This window comes from Microcaecilia unicolor, chromosome 7 (assembly GCF_901765095.1).
Source record: "Microcaecilia unicolor chromosome 7, aMicUni1.1, whole genome shotgun sequence".
NCBI classification, from domain to species: Eukaryota; Metazoa; Chordata; class Amphibia; order Gymnophiona; family Siphonopidae; genus Microcaecilia; species Microcaecilia unicolor.
In genome coordinates, this window is record NC_044037.1 from 214,039,979 (window position 1) to 214,059,870 (window position 19,892).

Sequence of the window (19,892 nt, forward strand, 5' to 3'; positions counted from 1 at the left end):
TAGTGAAATATATGTTATAGTATTGTTTTTAGATTGTAAGTTATCTAAAACCCCTCTGGAGGATAAAAATTGTCTAGAAATGTCCAACTAAACCATAACTTAAGGAATTTGGATCAGATGTACTAATATTTTTCCTGCATAGACAGAAAATGGAGAAAACTTTCTAGGGCATTAGGATCAAAGATAAATAACAAAACAGGAGCTTTCAGTAATGAGTGCCTAGTAACAGGTAATGCTGAATACAGTTTTCATTGTGGAACCAGCAACGCATGAACTAAGAACTGAAAAATAGGCAATCCTCAAGGACCAAGTAGTCCATGTCTGCTCACAATTTCTTTGTTTCTAATGGAAAATTTAGTGGACAAGCTTATGGCCTCGTTTACTAAATGTATGTTAATGAGTCAACCTGTGTTAATGCATAGCAATGTGCATTAAGTTGAGTTAAGAGCATAGTTAGTACATAGACCACACTAAGTTATATCTGGGCTTGCGTTTATGCATTGGATCAAATAAACATGTCAGTAAATGAGGCTTTTGGCTTGCTCTCTACAGCACTCCCTTTTCTTTTATCTTCCTATTATGTAGACGGCTACTGGATACTGAAGATGAGCTCAGTGATATCCAGTCAGACTCTGTTCCTTCAGAAGTGCGAGATTGGTTGGCTTCTACATTTACACGGAAAATGGGAATGATGAGAAGGAGGCCTGAAGAAAAACCAAAATTCCGAAGCATTGTACATGCAGTACAAGCTGGAATTTTTGTAGAAAGGTGGGTAATATTAAGTTTTCTTTTATCATTTCTTGCATTGTTTTGAAAAAGGAGAGTAATACAATTAAATCAGAACAGCATGTTTTTGCTCATTTATGCTCAATGGTAAGGATGGCGTTTATTCAAAAAATTGTCGCCATTTCTAGAATATCGTATTAAAAATTATAGTATGTATTTCATATTAAAGATGTTTAGGTAATGTTTCAAAAGGGTGCTGTCACTATACAGGCAATACCCTATTTTTCAGAGTATTTTCATAAATTATCCACTATTGCATTTCTACTGTTTAAAAGCATCAAATCAGTGGGGCCTTTTTACCAAGCGGAGGTAGGGCTACTGCGTTGGTAGTTCGTGGCAAAACAGCATTACCGCTGGGTGAGCACAGGCGCCCGGTAGTAATTCTGAATTTGCAGTGTGCCATTTCCCGAGCTTGTTATTTTCTAGCGCAGGGAGTGGGGAGTAGGCATTCCTGCCGGTAATTGAGCAGCTTGGGCACATTGCCATGTGCTGCCCGATTACCGCTGGGTTAGCATGTGGGCCCTTACCACCTGCTAAATAGGTGGCGGTAAGGGCTCAAGGCAGTAAATGGCCACACACTAATTTTGATATTAGCCCATGGCCATTAATGATGCCAAAACCAAAAATACCTTTTTCCCGCCATCGTAAAAAGTGGCCTCGATGCACAGCAATTCCATGTACCAGCACTATTGCAGGCCACTTTTTACCACCGCTTGGTAAAAGGGCCCCAATATTTTAGGAATTCCTGGCCTGATAAATGCCACATGTATGAAAACACAGAAGACTTACATTCAATCCCCTTTTTCTTGATCCATTTTCCACATGAGCACACCGATGTTTGCCATTTTTGCTATGGCCTAGACTTCCCTGATCTTCTGTGATGCAGAAGCTTTTTAATAAAGCTGATTTTGGAGATGGTCTGTCGCGAGCTCATTTTAAGACATTAAATGAAACTTGTGGAAGACTTATGATGGACTACATGTTATTCTGAAGTTGACTGCTATCATGTCCCCTACCTCAACACAAGCGGCGTCCTCGGGCTGCGCAGGGTCCCGTTGACACGCACACTTGACTGGCACAGCCCTGAGCCATGTGTGTGTAGTTCTTCTCTGGCTGCAGGCTCCTTGATTGCTTTGCTTCCATGTACCTGGATCTGCTCTCTCTCTGCCTGGCTTCCAGGCTCCTTGATTGCTTTGCTTCCACCCACTTGGGTCTGCTCTTCCTCTGCCTGGCTTCCCTTGCTTCTCTCCCATTGGTCTTCCAGTTCCTCCTTCCCCTGCTCTTGTCCTATGGCTGTGCCCCTTCTCCCTGCTGATGTCAGACGCTAGCACTTTATCAGCTGAGCTCTCCCTAGACTCCTTGCTTCAGCTTCTACTTTGGTAGGTGTTACTTGCTCAGTAGTGTGCTTCTCCTCTACTTTGTTCTTCGTTGTTGACTCTGCCTGTACCTGGATTACACCTGGATTACTCTTGTGTCTGCTGCCTGCCTACTGACCTTGCCTGTACCTGGATTACTCTTGTGTCTGCTGCCTGCCTACTGACCTTGCCTGTACCTGGATTACTCTTGTGTCTGCTGCCTGCCTACTGACCTTGCCTGTATCTGGATTACTCTTGTGTCTGCTGATTGCCTACTGACCTTGCCTGTACCTGGATTACTCTTGTGTCTGCTGCCTGTCTGGCCGTCACGTTCATCACCCCGCTTCTGCTCCATCTCAAAAGCCCTGCAGGCCACCCGCACCTAGGGGCTGAACCTCTGGGGAACGGCGGTCAGCGAAGGTGAAACCTGGGGTTGTCCGGCTGCCAAGCAGAACCTGGTCCAAGTACCAGGCTCGGCAGTGCTCTACTTGGTACAAGAATTCACAGGTCTGACAACTACTTTGGCCCAAGTCAAGCTATCCATACTGGCATGATATTTCACAATTTGGAGCTGGTAGATTTAGAAATCCTGCTATTAGTTCTAATGCTTTGTACTAATTGTTGGCAATTAGAAGCAAATTATTTTTGTGCTAATGGTCTGTAGCTGAAGGCTGCAGAGAGCTGGGTTCATGTTACTTTTGTGGGTTTAGGATATAATTAGGAAACTTAGGAGGCATATTTTCAAAGCACTTTGGGAGGCTAAGTTCCATAGGTTTCTATGGAACTTTGGGAGGCTAAGTGCTTTGAAAATGAGCCTCTTAGAAGCCCTACTAAGTACGCTATGCACTTAATGCGTGCTTAACATGCACAAACAGGCTACCACATAACTGTGTTTTGTAGTTTTGTCTGTTTCTGTGCATTAAACCATGTCTTTCAGAGGATAAGGCATGGCATGAGCAAAGTGGGCATGGGAGCCTTAGCAAGATAGTGCATTACACTTACTGTGCACTAACTGGCTAATGCACAGTTAATGTGGGCCATTAACCAGCTTCTAAATAGGAGGTGTTAACAGTGTATTGGTCCTATGCATTAATGGCAATATTAAAGCCTAAATGTGATGTCGTATTAGTTTTGGGCTTGCTGTGCGTTAAAATCTTGTGTTATAGTGCATTAGCTGAAAACGTAACTTACTTTATAAAAGGGCCCCTTAAATTGTTACTGGAAGCAGTAGGAGAGAGTTTCATATTTAAAATTATATCCAAGAGAAGCACCAGATAGTTGATAAGCAGCTTCAAATTTGGTGGACTGCTGCCACAAAGCAGGATTCCACCATGGCCTAGCTTTGGCCTTCAGCAGGTATGAATGCTCAGTCCTTCTTCACACTCACCCAACTGTCTTCTGGTATAACAGTCCTCGATTCGTATCAACATCAAACATAAGGGCCCTTTTATTAAAGCTTAGCACGGGGTAACAGAATTAGCATACACTGAATGCTAAAAAGCCCATATATATAAAGTGGACTTCTTAGCATTCAGCATGTGCTAATTCCATTTGTGCACCGTCATGGGCAGGGTGAATCTGGCATGGATTAGCTCCCTTTCCCTCTGTTTCTCCCCACCAGACATGTGCAAAAAAGGAGCAATTTTTGGGAGTATGCCATTTTTTTTCTAAATCATACAGCGCTTTATTATAGTTTCTAAAACATCAACCACAGTCTTAGCTTTGGCAGATATATTTCCTCTGCAGTTTTCCAAACATCAAACATAACACTCTGTTCAGTCCACTATTTTCTTCAACTCAGTACAGTTCAAACAAAAAGAAAACACAACCATGGCTATTTTTTAGTTCTTAGCCATACAGGCTGGGCAGCCACCTCCCTCACAGTGTTACAAAAAAGTTATCAAATAAAACAGTAAAGAACTCATGTTCCATTTATGAGTCTTCATCTATAACTTCTTTCCTCGGTTTCAGGGTCCACCATTAACTTTGGGGGTCCTCTTTGCCTGGGTTGGGTAGCCCATTTACTCCTTCTGGCCATCTGTGACAGAGCTCCTTTCACTCCCTGGGGCTTTTCCCCCCTGGTTCCTCCTCTCTCTCTCTCTCTCTCTCTCTCTCTGCCTCTTAGCTCCCTTCTTTCTACTGCAGGATTTCTCAAACCTCCTCTGTTTGGAGTCCCTATTTCCCTTGATTGGCAGATAGGAGTTTAGGGAAACTGTGAAGCTTCTCCCATTAGGTGGTTTCCCTCTTTCCTAGGGAACACCAAAACCTCTGTCAATCCTTGGGATTCCACTCTGGGTTTCGTCCCCTCCTGAGCTCTAAATCCCACCAAAGGCTGCTTTATATAGCCTAAAGTGGGGAGAAGTGGAAGGGTTGCACTGTGACTGCTCTCCCCTGCACCACATCATACTAAGCATCAGCAAAAGGGCCTTATAGGTCTGAGTGTTCTCTTGTACTATCTAACCACTATTGAAATACCCAGCTCAATGGTTCAAGTAATTTGCCTATAACATACAAGAAACAATGAAAATTAAACAAAGTATATGACAATCAAAAAAAGAGGAGAGTGGATGGGAGGGCTACCAAAACCATGGGGACATAAAGAAAGGATTATCGATTCGTGTTCTCCTTTTATTTCTGTTTCCTGCTGAATATACTTAACATTCCTGTGTGTGTTACCTAACTAATTGGGTGCCAGAATTTCCAATCAGCGTGTTTTGATCCTTGCTTGAAAGATGTGATATCCAGTTCCCCCTCACTATCCAATGGGACCCAGATTAAACCATCAAAGTGATGGGCTTGGTGCCATGTTCATCTCAACAGCTGCAGAGCTGGTCTGGCCACCTCTCAAAATTCTGAAAATTGGCATGCAGGCTTTTTGCCCAACTTTTTCTGAAACATTGAAGATGGTCCTGATTATATCACCCATATCCATTTGCTGATATTGTTATGCCATGGGACTGGCATATATTTTGTTAAAGGCAAGTTTTTTTCTATCCTTTTTTTGTTTTAAGTACAAACTCCAAAAGAATGAGTGCATGGTTATCATTAGTGGTCCAGCTTCCTTTGTAAGATGGGAGTGAGCAATTTATCAAGTTACTTCCCTCTGACATTGCTTTCAGAACTTATAATAAACTGCATCATAATTAGGAAATCTGTTTTAAATATCAAAATATTTTAAAAGTCATAAATAAATCCAAGCATTCCATTTTTAAACTACTTCCCATGCATTTGCTAGTCAAAATAATAGTAAAAGAATTTAAAAGAATTTGGAAGTAAGTTACCACTTTTAGGTGCCCTTGTACTAACCTGCGGTAAGCATTATTGCATTAAAATCCACTACCACGCGGTGCGCTCGGGCGTCCCATGGTAGTTTTTGGATTGGCACATGCTTCCCATGCACTAAAAAATCATTTTCATTTATAATGCTGAGAGTAGTCGTGCCCAGTGGCGTACCGAGGGCGGGGCGGTGGGGGTGGTCTGCCCTGGGTGCATGCCGCTGGAGGGGTGCACAAAGCAGCCGTGCGGCTCTCGGCTCCACTGGTTCCTTGCTCCCTCTGCCCCGGAACAGGTTACTTCCTGTTCCGGGGCAGAGGAAGCAGGGAACCAGCGGAACCGACGGCCGATCGGCTGCTCCCAGCAGTTAAGAATGCACCTGGGGGGGGGGGGGGGAGAGAGACGGATGCCACTGCACCCAGTGGGGGGGGGGGGGTGCAGTGGCGATCTGCCCCAGGTGGCAGCTGACCAAGGATCGCCACTGGGCATGCCCAGTGCTAATTGGTTAGTGCAGCTACATCACTGCATATTAGCATGTGGTTAGTGCGGGAGCCCTTACTGCCTAGAAAATAGGTGTCGGTAAGGGCTCCTGCGGTAATGGCCACACACTAATTGGGAAATTAGGACATGGCCATGAATTGAGGAAATGGAAAAAGCAGTCATTTTACAGCCACATTAAAAATGTCCTCAGCACATGGGAAATGCGCCACATGCCAATTTCTAGATCAAGGGCAGGCCACTTTTTTAGCCCAGCGTAGTAATAGGGCCCCTTATTTTGGATGGATATTTTACATGGTTTTTGGAAGTAAAAATAAATATTTGAATTGGAGTTTTCTGAAACATTCATGTGAACAAGTTAAATCAATAATATTTTGTTTCTTTGCCTAGGATGTACCGAAAGTCTGCTAATATGGTCGGGTTGATCTATCCATCTGCTGTGATAACATCCTTAAAGGTGAAATGCACTTAACATTCTAGTCACTGAACCTTTTTGTGCTTATAAATCATTTTCCTTGGTCGATATAAAGGTACCTTTCTAGTAACACACTACTGTCATCATTTTGAATGAGAAGAAAGCAAATAACGTTGAGAAAAATTTAAAAGTGGATATTTGGTAATTCATTTTCAATTTTTAGTTATTTGTATTTGGATTGGCAGATGATTCTTAACAGTGGCAAACACAGCTGTGCCATCAGTCTTAGAAGTACTGACCCTAGTATTTTGAATCATCATAACTATTTATTAAGGACATAATAATAAGAATGTAAGCTAGGCCATACTGAGGAAACCAAGGCCAATCTAGCCCAGCATTGTCTCCAACAGTGACTAGTCTGGGTCCCAAAAAATGGATCAAAATTGCTCACAGAATGAGTGATGGTTTTCCTAAGTCTACCTTTTATCAAGTTTTACTGCAGGAACTCATCAAATATCTTTTGAAACCCTCTATGGGGCTGTTGTAATAAGCTGCCTTATTGCTGACAGCAGTTTACATTTGATTTTCCTGCATTAACCATAATCTCGGTGTTGTAAGGGTTTTAATGAGGAAAAATCTACAGTAAAGCCATTTTGCTATAGGGTAGTATGGTTATTATGCAAATCACATGCAAACCCACCAAATTGGGAATTGTCCGATGTAAAAAAAAATTGCATTTTGAAGCCTTTTAAAAAATTTCTCCTCTAGTGCAGAATCTTCATTTCAGCTCAGTTGCAGTGTCAGATGTTTCATTTTACATACCTTTTGAGGAAAATATTGACTAAGTTTTAAGATATACTGTATAATTTTGTTGTTTTTATATATGACATTTAAGATTTTGCTATTTTAAGGCCATCTATAAGGATATCATTTACTCCTGAGATAGGTGCCTGTACGCCGTAACACAGATCTGCGTCAGGTCTGTTTAATTTATTTTTTTTAATAAATTAATTTTTATATGAACAGGTGTTGGTATAGATTGGTCCTCCCGTATCTTTTTTGTTTTACTTGTACGTGTGGTACTAGGGATATATATTCTTTTTTTGGGAAGAGAAGGATGCCACTGGACATCTCCCTGGATCAGCTCTCTGATCAAGGGTCTCCCTATGCTGAATGCTGGATTCCAGAGTATTGGAGACCAGTGTCCCAGGTGTTTCTTGGCCTAGGATGCCAAGGACCACATAGCCTTAGGGAGGTGGAGGGGCCAGAAATTTGAGGGGTTCAGAGCCCTCTGAGCCACCAGGGAATCTTTTTCAAGGTGAGGTTGAGTGAGCTGGGCCCATCGAGCCACAAATGAATGTTTGTGGGGTAGGAGTTGAGGGGTCTAGGTCCCAATACAGCACCAGGAAATTTTTTTTAAGGTAAGTGTATAGGGTAGCAATCAGAGAGTCTCAGTTTCTTAAAAAAATTGTAAATGTCTCCCTTGTTATCACCGCACTGGCAGGAAGGCAGATACTTATACCTGATGCAGCATTCTGTACCAGAATACCCCTGCAGTGTGAGCCTTTTATTCTGTCAGTAATTTGTGTGTCATTGATTTTTAGGACATATATTAGAAAGAAGTGCACTGAAACTGAGCATACCACTCTAACCCATAGCTTATTACATTGGCATCCATGTTATTCATCTTGACCATGTCCTCAAGAACAGAATCCATGGTTGAATTATGCACTGCATGAAAAAAAAAAAACACTTTCTATGAATTGTGTGCAATCTGCTACTTGTTAATTTTATGGGGTGTCTGTGGTAGTATTGTTTGAAATATTAAACAACTCGGCATAGTCTAGCTGTTCTACCCCACTCATGTTGGTATAAACTTCTGTCATGTCCCCTTGTTGTCTCATTTCCAAGTTGAAGGGCTCTAACTTGTTTCTCCCTTTTTCAGAAAAGGAGGTGTTTCAGTTTATGTCACCCTTTTCTGAACCTTTCCAAGTTCCGCTTTTTCCTTTGTGAGATAGGGGCCAGGAAGGGCACTGGTGAGCAAGGTTGGAGATGGTCAGATGAGGTGTTTGTGCTCCTGAGACATCTAACTTAAAATCTAAAAGATAGCCTTCAACATATGCAAGATGGAAATGATTTTTAAACTGCCAGATAGATAATGGCCGCACATAAAATTGGTAAGCTGAACTTTGGAGTACCTGCTACACAGGGAGCAAAAAGATCTCCCCTTGTCCCAGAAAACAGTGGAAAAAAAGACAAGAATATCACTCTGAAGGCCCTGATGAACAAAATCCAACAAATAAAAGAACTACTTAATGAAAATGAAGAGGTACTCACGGAGATCAAGGAAGAGCTGGAAGAGTTGTGACATTAAAGAGCAGCAGTCCAGATTTGCACTTATAACTTAGAAGTTAAAGTAGAAACTACAAAAATGTGCCATTTCAGAGGTACAGAGGTGTCGGGCCTGGAGCAACTGTTAACAGAAGGAACAGACTACAGATTCTCAGCCTGCAGGAGGGTGCAGAAGGCCAAGATATGATGTGGAAGTTTATGGAAACGTTTTACCCAAGCTGCTAAATCTCCAATTCAAAAGACCATTTGAAATTGGCAAAGTACATTGAAAGCCATTTTGTCTAGTGCAGAGAATCAAATATCCATCTGTTGTACTTATGTGTACTGAGGTACCCACAAGTCACAAAGATTTTACAAAAGACTGAACTTCGGGCCCCCCTTCAATACAACGGGTAAACCATAATGATTTTCCTGGACTTGTGCAGGAGAATGATCATGAAAAGGAAGCACTTCTTTAAGAAAACCTTTAAAGAAGATGAATGCTTGCTTAGGCCTTACATTTCCAGCACAAATGTGTGTGACATTCAATGACAGTTTTTGAATGGGCGCACACCCAGCTGATTTTACTGACCACCCAACTAACTTAGCAGAAAATTTTACAATACTGCATAGCATTCATCACCACCCCCACCCGGCTGGCAAATCTTCCAGGGAGAAGACTAAATAATAAAACACAAATCTTTGACGATCCTGCAGATATATTCAAAATATCTTTGTATATAAAATGCACCTCCAACGTTCTAATGAAGCCGGAAGTTGAAGCTCTGTAGATCGCTTTTGCCCATGAGTGTCTGCCCCGCCCTCACGTCAGAACATGATGACGTCGAGGGCGGAGCACTGACACTCAACGAATCAAGGAAGCCCATTGGTTAATCTCTGTTTCCATTCCACAACACAGCCGTCATTCCCGTACACTCAAAACCAAACAAAATCACCGCTGCACCCCGTCCCCCCGCCCACAGTCCCCCTCACCCACCCTCCTGCAGCGGCTTACTCAACATTCCGCCGCACCCCCTCTCCTCTAAGACTCTGGCCATGCCGCAGGACGATTAGTACATACGAGCGGAAGTGACCCAATCAACTACAATGTAAGCAAGGAAGCCCATTGGTTAATCTCTGTTTCCACTCCCCAACACGGCCGTCATTCACATACACTCAAAACCAAGCACAACTAGGAGCTGCTGATCCACATTGTCGCTTTTTTCCCCTTCTTCCATATGAAACACGTCTAAAGCTGTTTCTCCTGGATAAACTGCGCCTTAACAGGTAAAAGACAAAAGGTTTTTGGTTTTGTTTTCTTACTGCACACCTTTTTAATTTATTTGAAACTAAAGCTACCTTTTCCGGAGAGGGGAAGGCGGTAGAACTAGAGGACATGAAATGAGATTGAAGGGGGGGCAGACAAGAAAAATGTCAGGAAGTATTTTTTCACGGAGAGAGTGGTGGATGCTTGGAATGCCCTCCCGCGGGAGGTGGTGGAGAGGAAAACGGTAACGGAATTCAAACATGCATGGGATAAATATAAAGGAATTCTCCTCTGAAGGAAGGGATCCCCAGAAGCTTAGCCGGTGTTGGGGAGGCAGGGCTGGTGGTTGGGAGGTGGGGATAGTGCTGGGCAGACTTATATGGTCTGTGCCCTGAAAAAGACAGGTACAAATCAAGGTAAGGTATACACAAAAAATGGCACATGTGAGTTTATCTTGTTGGGCAGACTGGGTGGACCGTGCAGGTCTTTTTCTGCCGTCATCTACTATGTTACCTATCTGTATATATGAATATCATGAAATTTAAATTAAATATCACTAAAACAGCTTTAAAAATTATTCTACCTGGTAGAAACAGCAATTTTAAACTCTGTATTTTCAAAACATTTGTCAACAATACAAAGTTTATCCAGGTAAGTGCCCGTGGCTGCGTCAGCCCTGCCGTTGCCTGTTAATGTGTGTCACTGAAAGAGTATGAGGGAGTTCTAGCTGCCTGTTTGTCACGACAGGACTAAGCTGCTGGGCGCCAGAAGCAGTATCTCCTTAGGTTGACAGCAAATAGCAACCCCCCCCCCCCCCCCACCAAGCAGGGAGGGGACAGGACCGTGGAACTGAGAAGGAGGGGGAGGGACCCTTGAACTGGTAGGGGGACTATGCAACCGGGAGGGGGACTATGCAACTGGGAGGGAGGGAAGGTGACCCTGGAACTGGGAGGGTGGGGGGATCCTGAAACTGGAAGGGACCCTGGAACTCGGAGGGAGGGGGGATGACCCTGGAACTCGGAGGGAGGGATGGAGGGGGGACCCTGGAACTGGGAGGGAGGAGGGAGGGGCCCCTGGCACACACTCTGATTCTCACACACTCACACCCAGTCTCACTCTCTCTCTCACACACACACTCGCACATTCACTCTCTCTCACACAGTCAATCTTACAAACACTCTCTCAAACATACACACTTGGTAGCGCCCGTTTCATTTCAGTCACAAATGGGCCTTTTTTACTAGTAATGAAATAAAGCAAGTGAACAAAAGGACAGTACACTTCACACATTCATGTGTCTCCAAACAGACAAATCACAGCATTCAAACAGTATCTAAAAAGAAGAAAAAAATGAATAAAATCATATTTAAAAAACAGGATCGCGTTTGTTTTTTCTTTCCTGTAGTGTAGCTGGGACTAACATGGGTGGGACTTTAGCTCGAGTTATCTGCAGCAAGGCTCATAGGAATGGGACTTGCTGCAGATAACTCGAGCTAAGCTTTAGTTTAAAAAAAAAAAACCTTAGACCAAGATCCTTCAGAGCAGCTGAGATTCCAGTGAGTAGTATCATTCCTATAATTTCCAGCAAGACTGCACACTGCTTGGGTACTGAACATTTCTATTCAACTTATTGTCTGAAAGCATAAGACTGACAAATTTCAGTTCTGATTACCAGAAGAATGGGATAAGTAAGACAAGTAAACAGCCTTTTGTATGTATGTAAGTGAATGAAGTCATTCACTTGTATAATATGTAATAGAAAACAGTGAGAAACAGGGGACTAGATCTGCATACAATATTCAAGATGTGGTTGTACAGTGGACCTATACAAAAGCATAATGATATTCTCAGTTTTCTTCTCCGTTTTATAATCCCTAGCTTTCCATTTGCTTTATTTATTTAAAACACTGAAGGACCCTGTGGTAAAAGGGGCCCTGTGCTAGGGGCAGCGGCCATTTTTGCTGTGTGCCAGGGCCCCTTTTACAGTAGCGGGTGAAAATAGCCAAAAATGAAATGGCCATGTGGTAAGTTCACACTTGCCAAGCGGCCTTCGGGGGGAACACTTGCCAGCACCCATTGAGGTGGTGGTAAGGGCACCCGTGCTAACTTGGTGGTAACTGGACAGTGCTGCCCAATTACCGCTGAGTAATCCCCCGCCGGATAACCCCCTGCAGAAATATTTTTTCAATATTTCCCCTAGCGCCAGAAATGGTGCACGCTGGGGGTGGAACTACTGCTGGTACCCGCATTGGACCAGCGATAGTTCTGGATTGCCACGCGCAACGCTTTGTAAAAGAGCTCCTAATACCCCTCCTGAAACCAAGCAGCTTACAATAAAACATACAAAATAATACAAAGAAGAAAAATTATCATATAACCTTATCTCTAACAAAAAAACTGCCCAGAATAATCTACTTGTCAAAACTGTTAGTAATCTAATTGTCAAAACCTAAAGATTACGAGGTCGATATTAAGAAGGATATGGCCACTAAAACGGCACTTAGGTGACTCTCCAGCACTGAATATCACCAGTTACTGCCAGATTCTATATGTCGCACCTTAATTTCTGCACAGAAATCGAAGCCTATTCTATAACAATGCACGTAACTTAATTAGTTACCTGATTGGCGCTGTTAATTGGATATTAACAAGCAATTATCAGCACTAATTGGCATTAATTAAGATTTACACGTTCGACTCGCTAAGCATATTCTGTCATGTGGTGTGCTTAAATTCTAAGTTGCATAGTTGAAAAGAGGGTGTGGCCATGGACATGGGCATTTCTAAAATCTATGCACGTTGTTATAGAATATACCCGCGCTACACCTAATTTAGGCGTCAGGATTTATGCCAAGTAAAATGGTGTAAATGGCCGTGACTATATTTGATCACATGGAAAGGCGCTCAGCGTATTCTATATACCACAAGGAAATTTAAGCCTATTCTATAATATGTAGACTTAGAGAATACACCTAGGAGTATTTTTTTTCCGTGCGGAATTTTCAGGCGCCATATATAGAGTCTAGCCCAAAGCGGCTTAAAAATAGCTGGTTATATCGCGTGATATAACCGGCTATCCACCAATTTTAAAAGTCAAACTGACCAAGTTTGGCTGCCATATTTGACCGACACAATAAGTGGAATAACTTTGGCCGATCTGACTTTAAGCGGCCAGCGCTAAATATCAGCTTGGCTGGTTAAAGTCGGATCAGCCAAAGCTAAACTGGATATTCAATGCCGGTCACTGGCACCGGTCACAGCCCAGCATTGAATATCCGGGTTCAGTGCGGTCCACAGGAGACAGCCCGGCAATCACCTGCAGTCTGAAAATCAGGCTGTAGATATGAGCGCGCCTGTACAATCTACCTGTCAAAGCCTGAAGATTGCATATCAGAGAATGCCTGTACAAAAAAATAAATAATTGGCCGACATTCAAAACTATTTAACCAGCCAGGAGTGGCTCCTGACCGGTTAAATAATGTTTTAGCACTGAACTGGGGATATTCAGTGGAAGATAACTAGTTATCTCTCGATGAATATTCGCAGTTAGCTGCTAACCAGTTATATTGCATGACATAGCAGGGTAGTCACAGATATTCAGCACCAAACCAGCTATGTTTAGTGGTTAAAATAGGTCACATAAATAGCAGGTCTATCTTTAACTGCTAAGCACTTAACCCAGTGATTCCCAAACCTGGTCCTGGAGGCACCCCAGCTAGTCAGGTTTTCAGGACATCTACAATGAATATTCATGAGATAGATTTGTATGCAGTGGAGGCAGTGCATGCAAATCTCTCTCGTGAATATTCTTTGTGGGTATCCTGAAAACCTGACTGGCTGGGGTGCCTCTAGGACCAGGTTTGAGAGCAACTGACTTTACCGGTCAGAACTGAATATCGGCTTAACTAGTTAAGTTGCTGTGGTCAAAAATGAAATAGGATATTCAATGCCAGTAACCGGATATGGTTCCGGAATTGAATATTCGGTCTTACCGCCTGCGTGGAGCAGTCACTGTGCAGCCTGATGTTGACTGAATATTGTGTGTGGGGGGGGGGGGGGGGGGGGAGATAAGTCTTTAGTGCCTTCTTACATTGTTGTAATGAAGTGCAAAAACTGACAAATCCAGACAAACTATTCCCTACAAAAGTGGTCCAGCATTAGAGAATGAGCTTGTTGATGTCAGTACATGAAGCATTTTATTCACATCTGGCACAAGTACCTTACTTTCAATATCTGATCTCATTTGTTTTGGTGATTTATAAAACTGAATCAGCTGCTTCAAAAACCAAAGTACTGACACCGATGACACACTGGGCTGAAAATTCAACAAACTGTCTACAGTAACAGCAAGACCATTTTCTTAGTTGGGGGCACCTAACTCAGAACCCAACATTTTGTATTTGTAGTATGGGATTATTCTCCCCTATCGGCATCAATTGCACTTAACCACATTATATTTAATTTACGTGCTCAGACTTCTAGTCACACAAAATCATTCTGCAATTCCTCATAATCTTCTGCCATTTCAACGACTGAATAATTTCTTGCCATTTGCAAATGTAATCACTTCATTCTCCTTTCTCAAGATCATGTACAAATATGTTAAACACAGGTCTGAGTAGAGACTCTTGGGGCACTCCATTATTGACCTTTTTCCATCTAGAAAACTAATCATGTAGTCCAAATCTCTCCTTCCTCTTTTAGCCAGTTTCCAATCCAAAATAGGACATTGCTTTTATTCCATAACTTTTTTTAATTTTCTTGAGGAGTCTCACATAAAGGACTTTGTCAAATGCCTTCTGAAAATCCAAATACATAAATGTGCTTATTTTATAAGGGCTATTTGTGTTTTATATTGTCAGCCGGTCCCTCATCCACAGCCCAGCCTAGGTTGGCCCTGCTTAGCTTCCTCAGATGCACTGCCAACTGGACGGGTCCACCATGCTCTGGTCTTAACTCTTTATGCAGCTTCAGTCCTTACTGCCAGTATTGCTGCTCTTTCTATCCACAAATGCACACCAACAGCAAGACTTCTTATAAATGAAAGTTTATTTGAGCAAACCATAGCAGTACTGCTTACAGCGTCACAGTGGAACTTCTTTCTCACCTCAGTCCTGCACACAGCTGGAGGAAGCTTTACTGTGCCTTTACTTTTCAGACACTGTTTTCAAACTCTCAGCAGTTAATGTGCTTCTACACCTTTACAACATCAGTATATTCCTCCCCATGGTCACAGTTCATCAAACAAACAAATCTCTTTCATTTCTTCTACTCCAGGTGCTTAATCTCTGCAACACCCCTTTCTATTCTCTGAGGCAAATTACCTGGCATATCTTTCCCATAGGGTTTTTCCCCATTGCCTCAACCTTCTTTCTCCAGTCTTCCACAATTGGCTCAGCGTGGCCGCCAGGAAACCTCTCACTGCATTCTCCTTAGTTTGAGCCAGAGCTGCAATCTCCATACCTTGCTCCTCAGCTACCTCCATTCTATCATAATCCCTAGTCCCCTCCTTCCCTAGCTCTCCCATCTGTTCCTCATCACTTTCATCAGAAATCATTTCCCAATCCCCGCCTCCCAGCTCCTGTGTGACTTGCTTAGGAAGAGAGGGTTCCTGGGACTGGTAGTTCCTCCCCCTCTTCAATACTTGGGCTGGTCTCTCAGCCACTAGGGGGCGAACCCTCGGTGTACTGGGAACATGATACTGAAACTTTCTCTTTCTGTAACCTCCTGCCTGATTGAGCCCCTGTTCCCGTATTCTTTTGGTCCAACTTTTCCCTGCCCCCTTAAAATATGTACAGACAGGGCCGGTCCTTAGGGAGAGGCGACCGAGGCGGCCGCATAGGGCCCCGCGCTTAAGGGGGCCCCGCACGGCGCGCCTGATCTGCCTCTCAGACCGACCCCCGCCGCTCGGACCGCATCGCCGCATCATGATTTGATTCCGCTCCCGCTCGGCCGCTCCACTTCTGCCACCAGTCAGGCAGTCTGGTGCCCACCCACCACTGAGCCCGCCATCAGCTCCCGCCTCTCCCCGGACCCCGACAGACAGTTACAGGCTTGCAGCGAGCGACGGCCCCGGGCCCCGGCCCCCGACAGTCAGAGTTGCAGGCAGCGACGGCTCAGCCACCCAGCTTTTCCCTTCCCGCTCAATGTCCCGCCTTCCTTCTGATGACGTATTTCCTGAGCGGGAAGGGAAAAAATGGAGCCTGGCTGGAGGTGAGCTATCGCCATCCTGGTGCGAGTGAGTCAACTTCAAATAAAGTGAAGTGGAACGGAGCTGATCAGCTGGAGCAAGTTTGTACGCCTCCTGCACTGCCATTCAAAGGCAAGCCAGCCAGGTATGACGATTATTAGCTTTTTTTCTATAAGGTGGAAGGGGTGACTACAAGTGGAAGAAAGTTTCGTAAGAAATTTGTTGGTCTTTTGGCTAAATTAAGATGAAATGGGGCACCAATATTTGGATTTGAGTTATGGGTCAGAATGGTATTTTTTTTTTTAACCTTTGAACAGGGTGCTGTTAAATATAGAAGTTGGTATTCTATTATTCAGCATCCCACTGGCAGTATCATGAAAGAGGCTTAAACCTATGCAAAAAGAAATCTGTGTTGATGTCCAATTTGCGGTCTGCTATTTTGTTATTATTATTAATTCCCTGGAGAGATTGCTTTATGCTGCTGCCACCTTTTTAGTTCCTTTTGAAGAGCTGACTGCGAAGTTATTTATGGCTTGTGTCAGGGTTTTTTATACATGATGAACAGATGAAGACTGATTTTTTTTTTTCTGCTTGCCAGGGGGGTTCAGGCTAAAGGGCATTCCATATCATCATGCTGATCAATCCATAGACTGGTGGGTTGTGTCCATCTACCAGCAGGTGGAGATAGAGAGCAATCCTTTTGCCTCCCTATATGTGGTCATGTGCTGCCGGAAACTCCTCAGTATGTTCTCTATCTCAGCAGGTGGTGGTCACACACAGCAGCAGCTCTGGCTAGGTCTCCAAGCCTAATTTTTAGGTTTTGTTGAGTACCTGGGGTTGAGGGCTCTTCTTGAGCAAGTGCAAACCTGGTGGCGCCAGGTCCCTCCTTTTCTCCCCCCTCCCGCTGGCTCCGTTAAAAAAAAAAAAAATTTGGACATCCTTAAGGGCGTTTATTTCAACGTTTATTTCAACGTTTATTTAAACGTTTATTGCAGTTACTCACTGAGACACCAGTTCGTTACAGCTCGGAGCGAGAAGCAGGTAATTTTTACCTTTTCATAGCGGGCAGGGGATTCCCCGATCGATCTCCACTTGGCCTATGGCGTCGGAGGGCGAGGGCGCGAAGAATCGCTCCCCGGACCGCGTGTGCGCCTCTAGCAGGGATGCGGGGTCTTAAAGTCTGTTTCGCCCTTGTTGGGTGTCAGTTTGGAGGCCGGTCAGTGTCCCGGGTCTTCCTCCGGTGCGGCGGTTTTTCCCGCCATAAACGCCCATCCCCCGCTGCTCGCCTCCGCCATCTTGGCCGGCCACTCTGCTCGGACGGCTTCTTCTTGGGCCGCCCTTGAGCTGGGAGACGTTAATGCCATGGCCGCCCTTGATTTGGGCGACGGCAAAAAAGCGGCTAAAGTTAAGCGCCGTTCTTCCCGCGCGGCTCCTTCGCGGAGTGTCGCGCCGGACGCCATCTTGGATGCGCAGCATGTTTCTCCCCCGCTCTTGCGAGCGCCGGTTGAGGGTGCGTCTAGGGCTGTGGCCCAGGCTGCTGAAGTGCACAGTCTGGGGGGTTTCTCCCCCGAGTTTATTTTGCTGCTGCATCAGGCCTTCCTTATGCAAAACGCTGCCCCTTCTCCCTTGTCCGATAAAGGGGTTGAGGCCCCCGGAAGTAAACGCCCTCGGGTGGATTCCCAGGCCTTAGAGGACTTTGTCTCCTCTGATGTAGATGAGGGCAGCGTATCTGAGTTCTCCCAACGGTCCTTTGCGGATTCCTTGGAGGAGACGGATTCCCGCTCGGATGGAGCGGATGACCCCTCTGCAGCGCGGATCTTTTGCTCAGAGGATTTGCCCAACCTGTTAGTGCAGGCCATGAGCATTTTGAAGATTTCCTCTCCAGAGGACGTCTCTCCTTCAGCCCCTGTTGGCTCCGCCATTATGCTGGGGACGAAGCGCCCGCCTAGAACCTTCCACGTGCATGATGCCATGCACACCTTAATTTCGGCTCAATGGGATGTCCCGGAAGCGAGCCTCAAAGTGGCTAGGGCTATGTCCCGCCTCTATCCTTTGCCTGAAAGTGAACGTGAGGCCTTTCTTTGGCCTACCGTGGATTCTTTAATCACTGCGGTGACTAAGAAAACGGCGTTGCCGGTGGAAGGTGGCATGGCCCTAAAGGACACCCAAGACAGAAGATTGGAGGCGGCCTTAAGGTCGTCCTTCGAGGCGGCTGCCTTAAGTTTGCAGGCCTCAGTTTGCGGCTCCTATGTGGCCAGGGCGTGCCTGACGATTGTGCAGCGGGCTTCCCCCTCGGATCCTTCCTTGAGGGCTGATTGGCCGGCCCTGGAATCGGGCTTGGCTTATTTGGCAGACTTACTGTATGATGTCTTGAGAGCCTCGGCTAAAGGTATGGCTCAGACAGTCTCTGCGCGGCGGTGGCTTTGGCTGAAACATTGGTCTGCTGACCACGCCTCTAAGTCCCGCCTGCCTAAGTTGCCTTTTAAAGGCAAGCTGCTCTTTGGGGTCGAGCTGGACAAAATTGTGACCGATCTCGGCACGTCTAAGGGCAAGAGGTTACCAGAGGTCAGGGCTCGGGCCAGTGCTCGCCCCGGTAACTCCAGAGGACGGTTTCAGGAAGCCCGTCAGTACCCGCCCGGGCAAGTCAGGCTCCTCTGCCCCCTCTTCCTTCAAGAGGAACTTCTCCCCCAAGCAGCATTCCTTTCGCAGAGACCGCCGTCCCGGAGGTGCGCCCTCCGGTCCTCCCCCAGGGTCTCGTACCCAATGACGGGGTCCTGGTCCATGGCCCAGTGCAGATTGGAGGACGCCTGTCCTCGTTTCTGGGCGAGTGGACCAGGGTAACTTCAGACGCTTGGGTGCTGGAAGTCATCAGAGACGGCTACAAGCTACAGTTCTGCCGACCCTTAAGAGACGGGTTTGTACTCTCTCCCTGCAAGTCTCTGGTCAAAGCTGTGGCAGTGCAGCAGACCTTGGACAATCTGATCCGCCTGGGTGCGGTCGTTTTGGTGCCAGAAAATCAGCTTGGCAAGGGACGTTACTCCATTTACTTTGTGGTACCAAAGAAAGGAGGTTCTGTACGGCCTATCCTCGACCTCAAAGGGGTCAATCGGGCCTTGAAAGTTCGGCACTTTCGCATGGAGACTCTCCGCTCTGTTATAGCGGCAGTGAAGGAAGGGGAGTTCCTGGCATCCTTGGACATCAAGGAAGCGTACTTGCATATTCCCATCTGGCCTCCTCATTAACACTTTCTGTGTTTTGCAGTCCTGGGCCGACACTTCCAGTTCAGAGCCCTCCCGTTCGGGTTGGCTACTGCTCCGCGGACCTTCTCCAAAGTAATGGTGGTCATCGCGGCCTTCCTGCGAAAGGAAGGAGTACAAGTCCATCCTTATCTGGATGACTGGTTGATCCGAGCCCCCTCTTATGCAGAGTGCGGCAAAGCTGTGGACTGGGTGATTGCTCTTTTGAGCTCCCTGGGGTGGATCATCAACTGGGAGAAAAGCCAGCTGCGCCCGACTCAGTCCCTGGAGTATCTGGGAGTTCGATTCGCCACCCAAGTGGGCAGAGTGTTCCTGCCGGACAATCGGATTGTCAAACGTCAGGCTGAGGTGGACCAGTTCCTAGTAGCCTCTCCGCTTTGGGCTTGGGACTATGTGCAGCTGTTGGGCTCTATGACGGCCATGATGGAAGTAGTGCCCTGGGCCAGGGCTCATATGAGACCACTTCAACACTCTCTGCTGCAGCGCTGGACTCCGGTGTCGGAGGATTATGCTGTGCGCC

At 45.5% G+C, this 19,892-nt stretch overlaps 1 protein-coding gene across 2 annotated transcripts in view; it reads left to right on the forward strand.

The window, feature by feature from the left end:
• PDE1A (phosphodiesterase 1A) overlaps positions 1–19,892 on the forward strand; it is a 595,639-nt gene that overhangs the window by 423,192 nt on the left and 152,555 nt on the right. For both annotated transcript variants that reach the window (XM_030209839.1, XM_030209840.1), the window contains 2 exons: positions 586–768; positions 6,303–6,369. In XM_030209839.1, the coding sequence (XP_030065699.1) occupies positions 586–768; positions 6,303–6,369 (250 nt within the window). The remainder of the gene's footprint in view (positions 1–585; positions 769–6,302; positions 6,370–19,892) is intronic.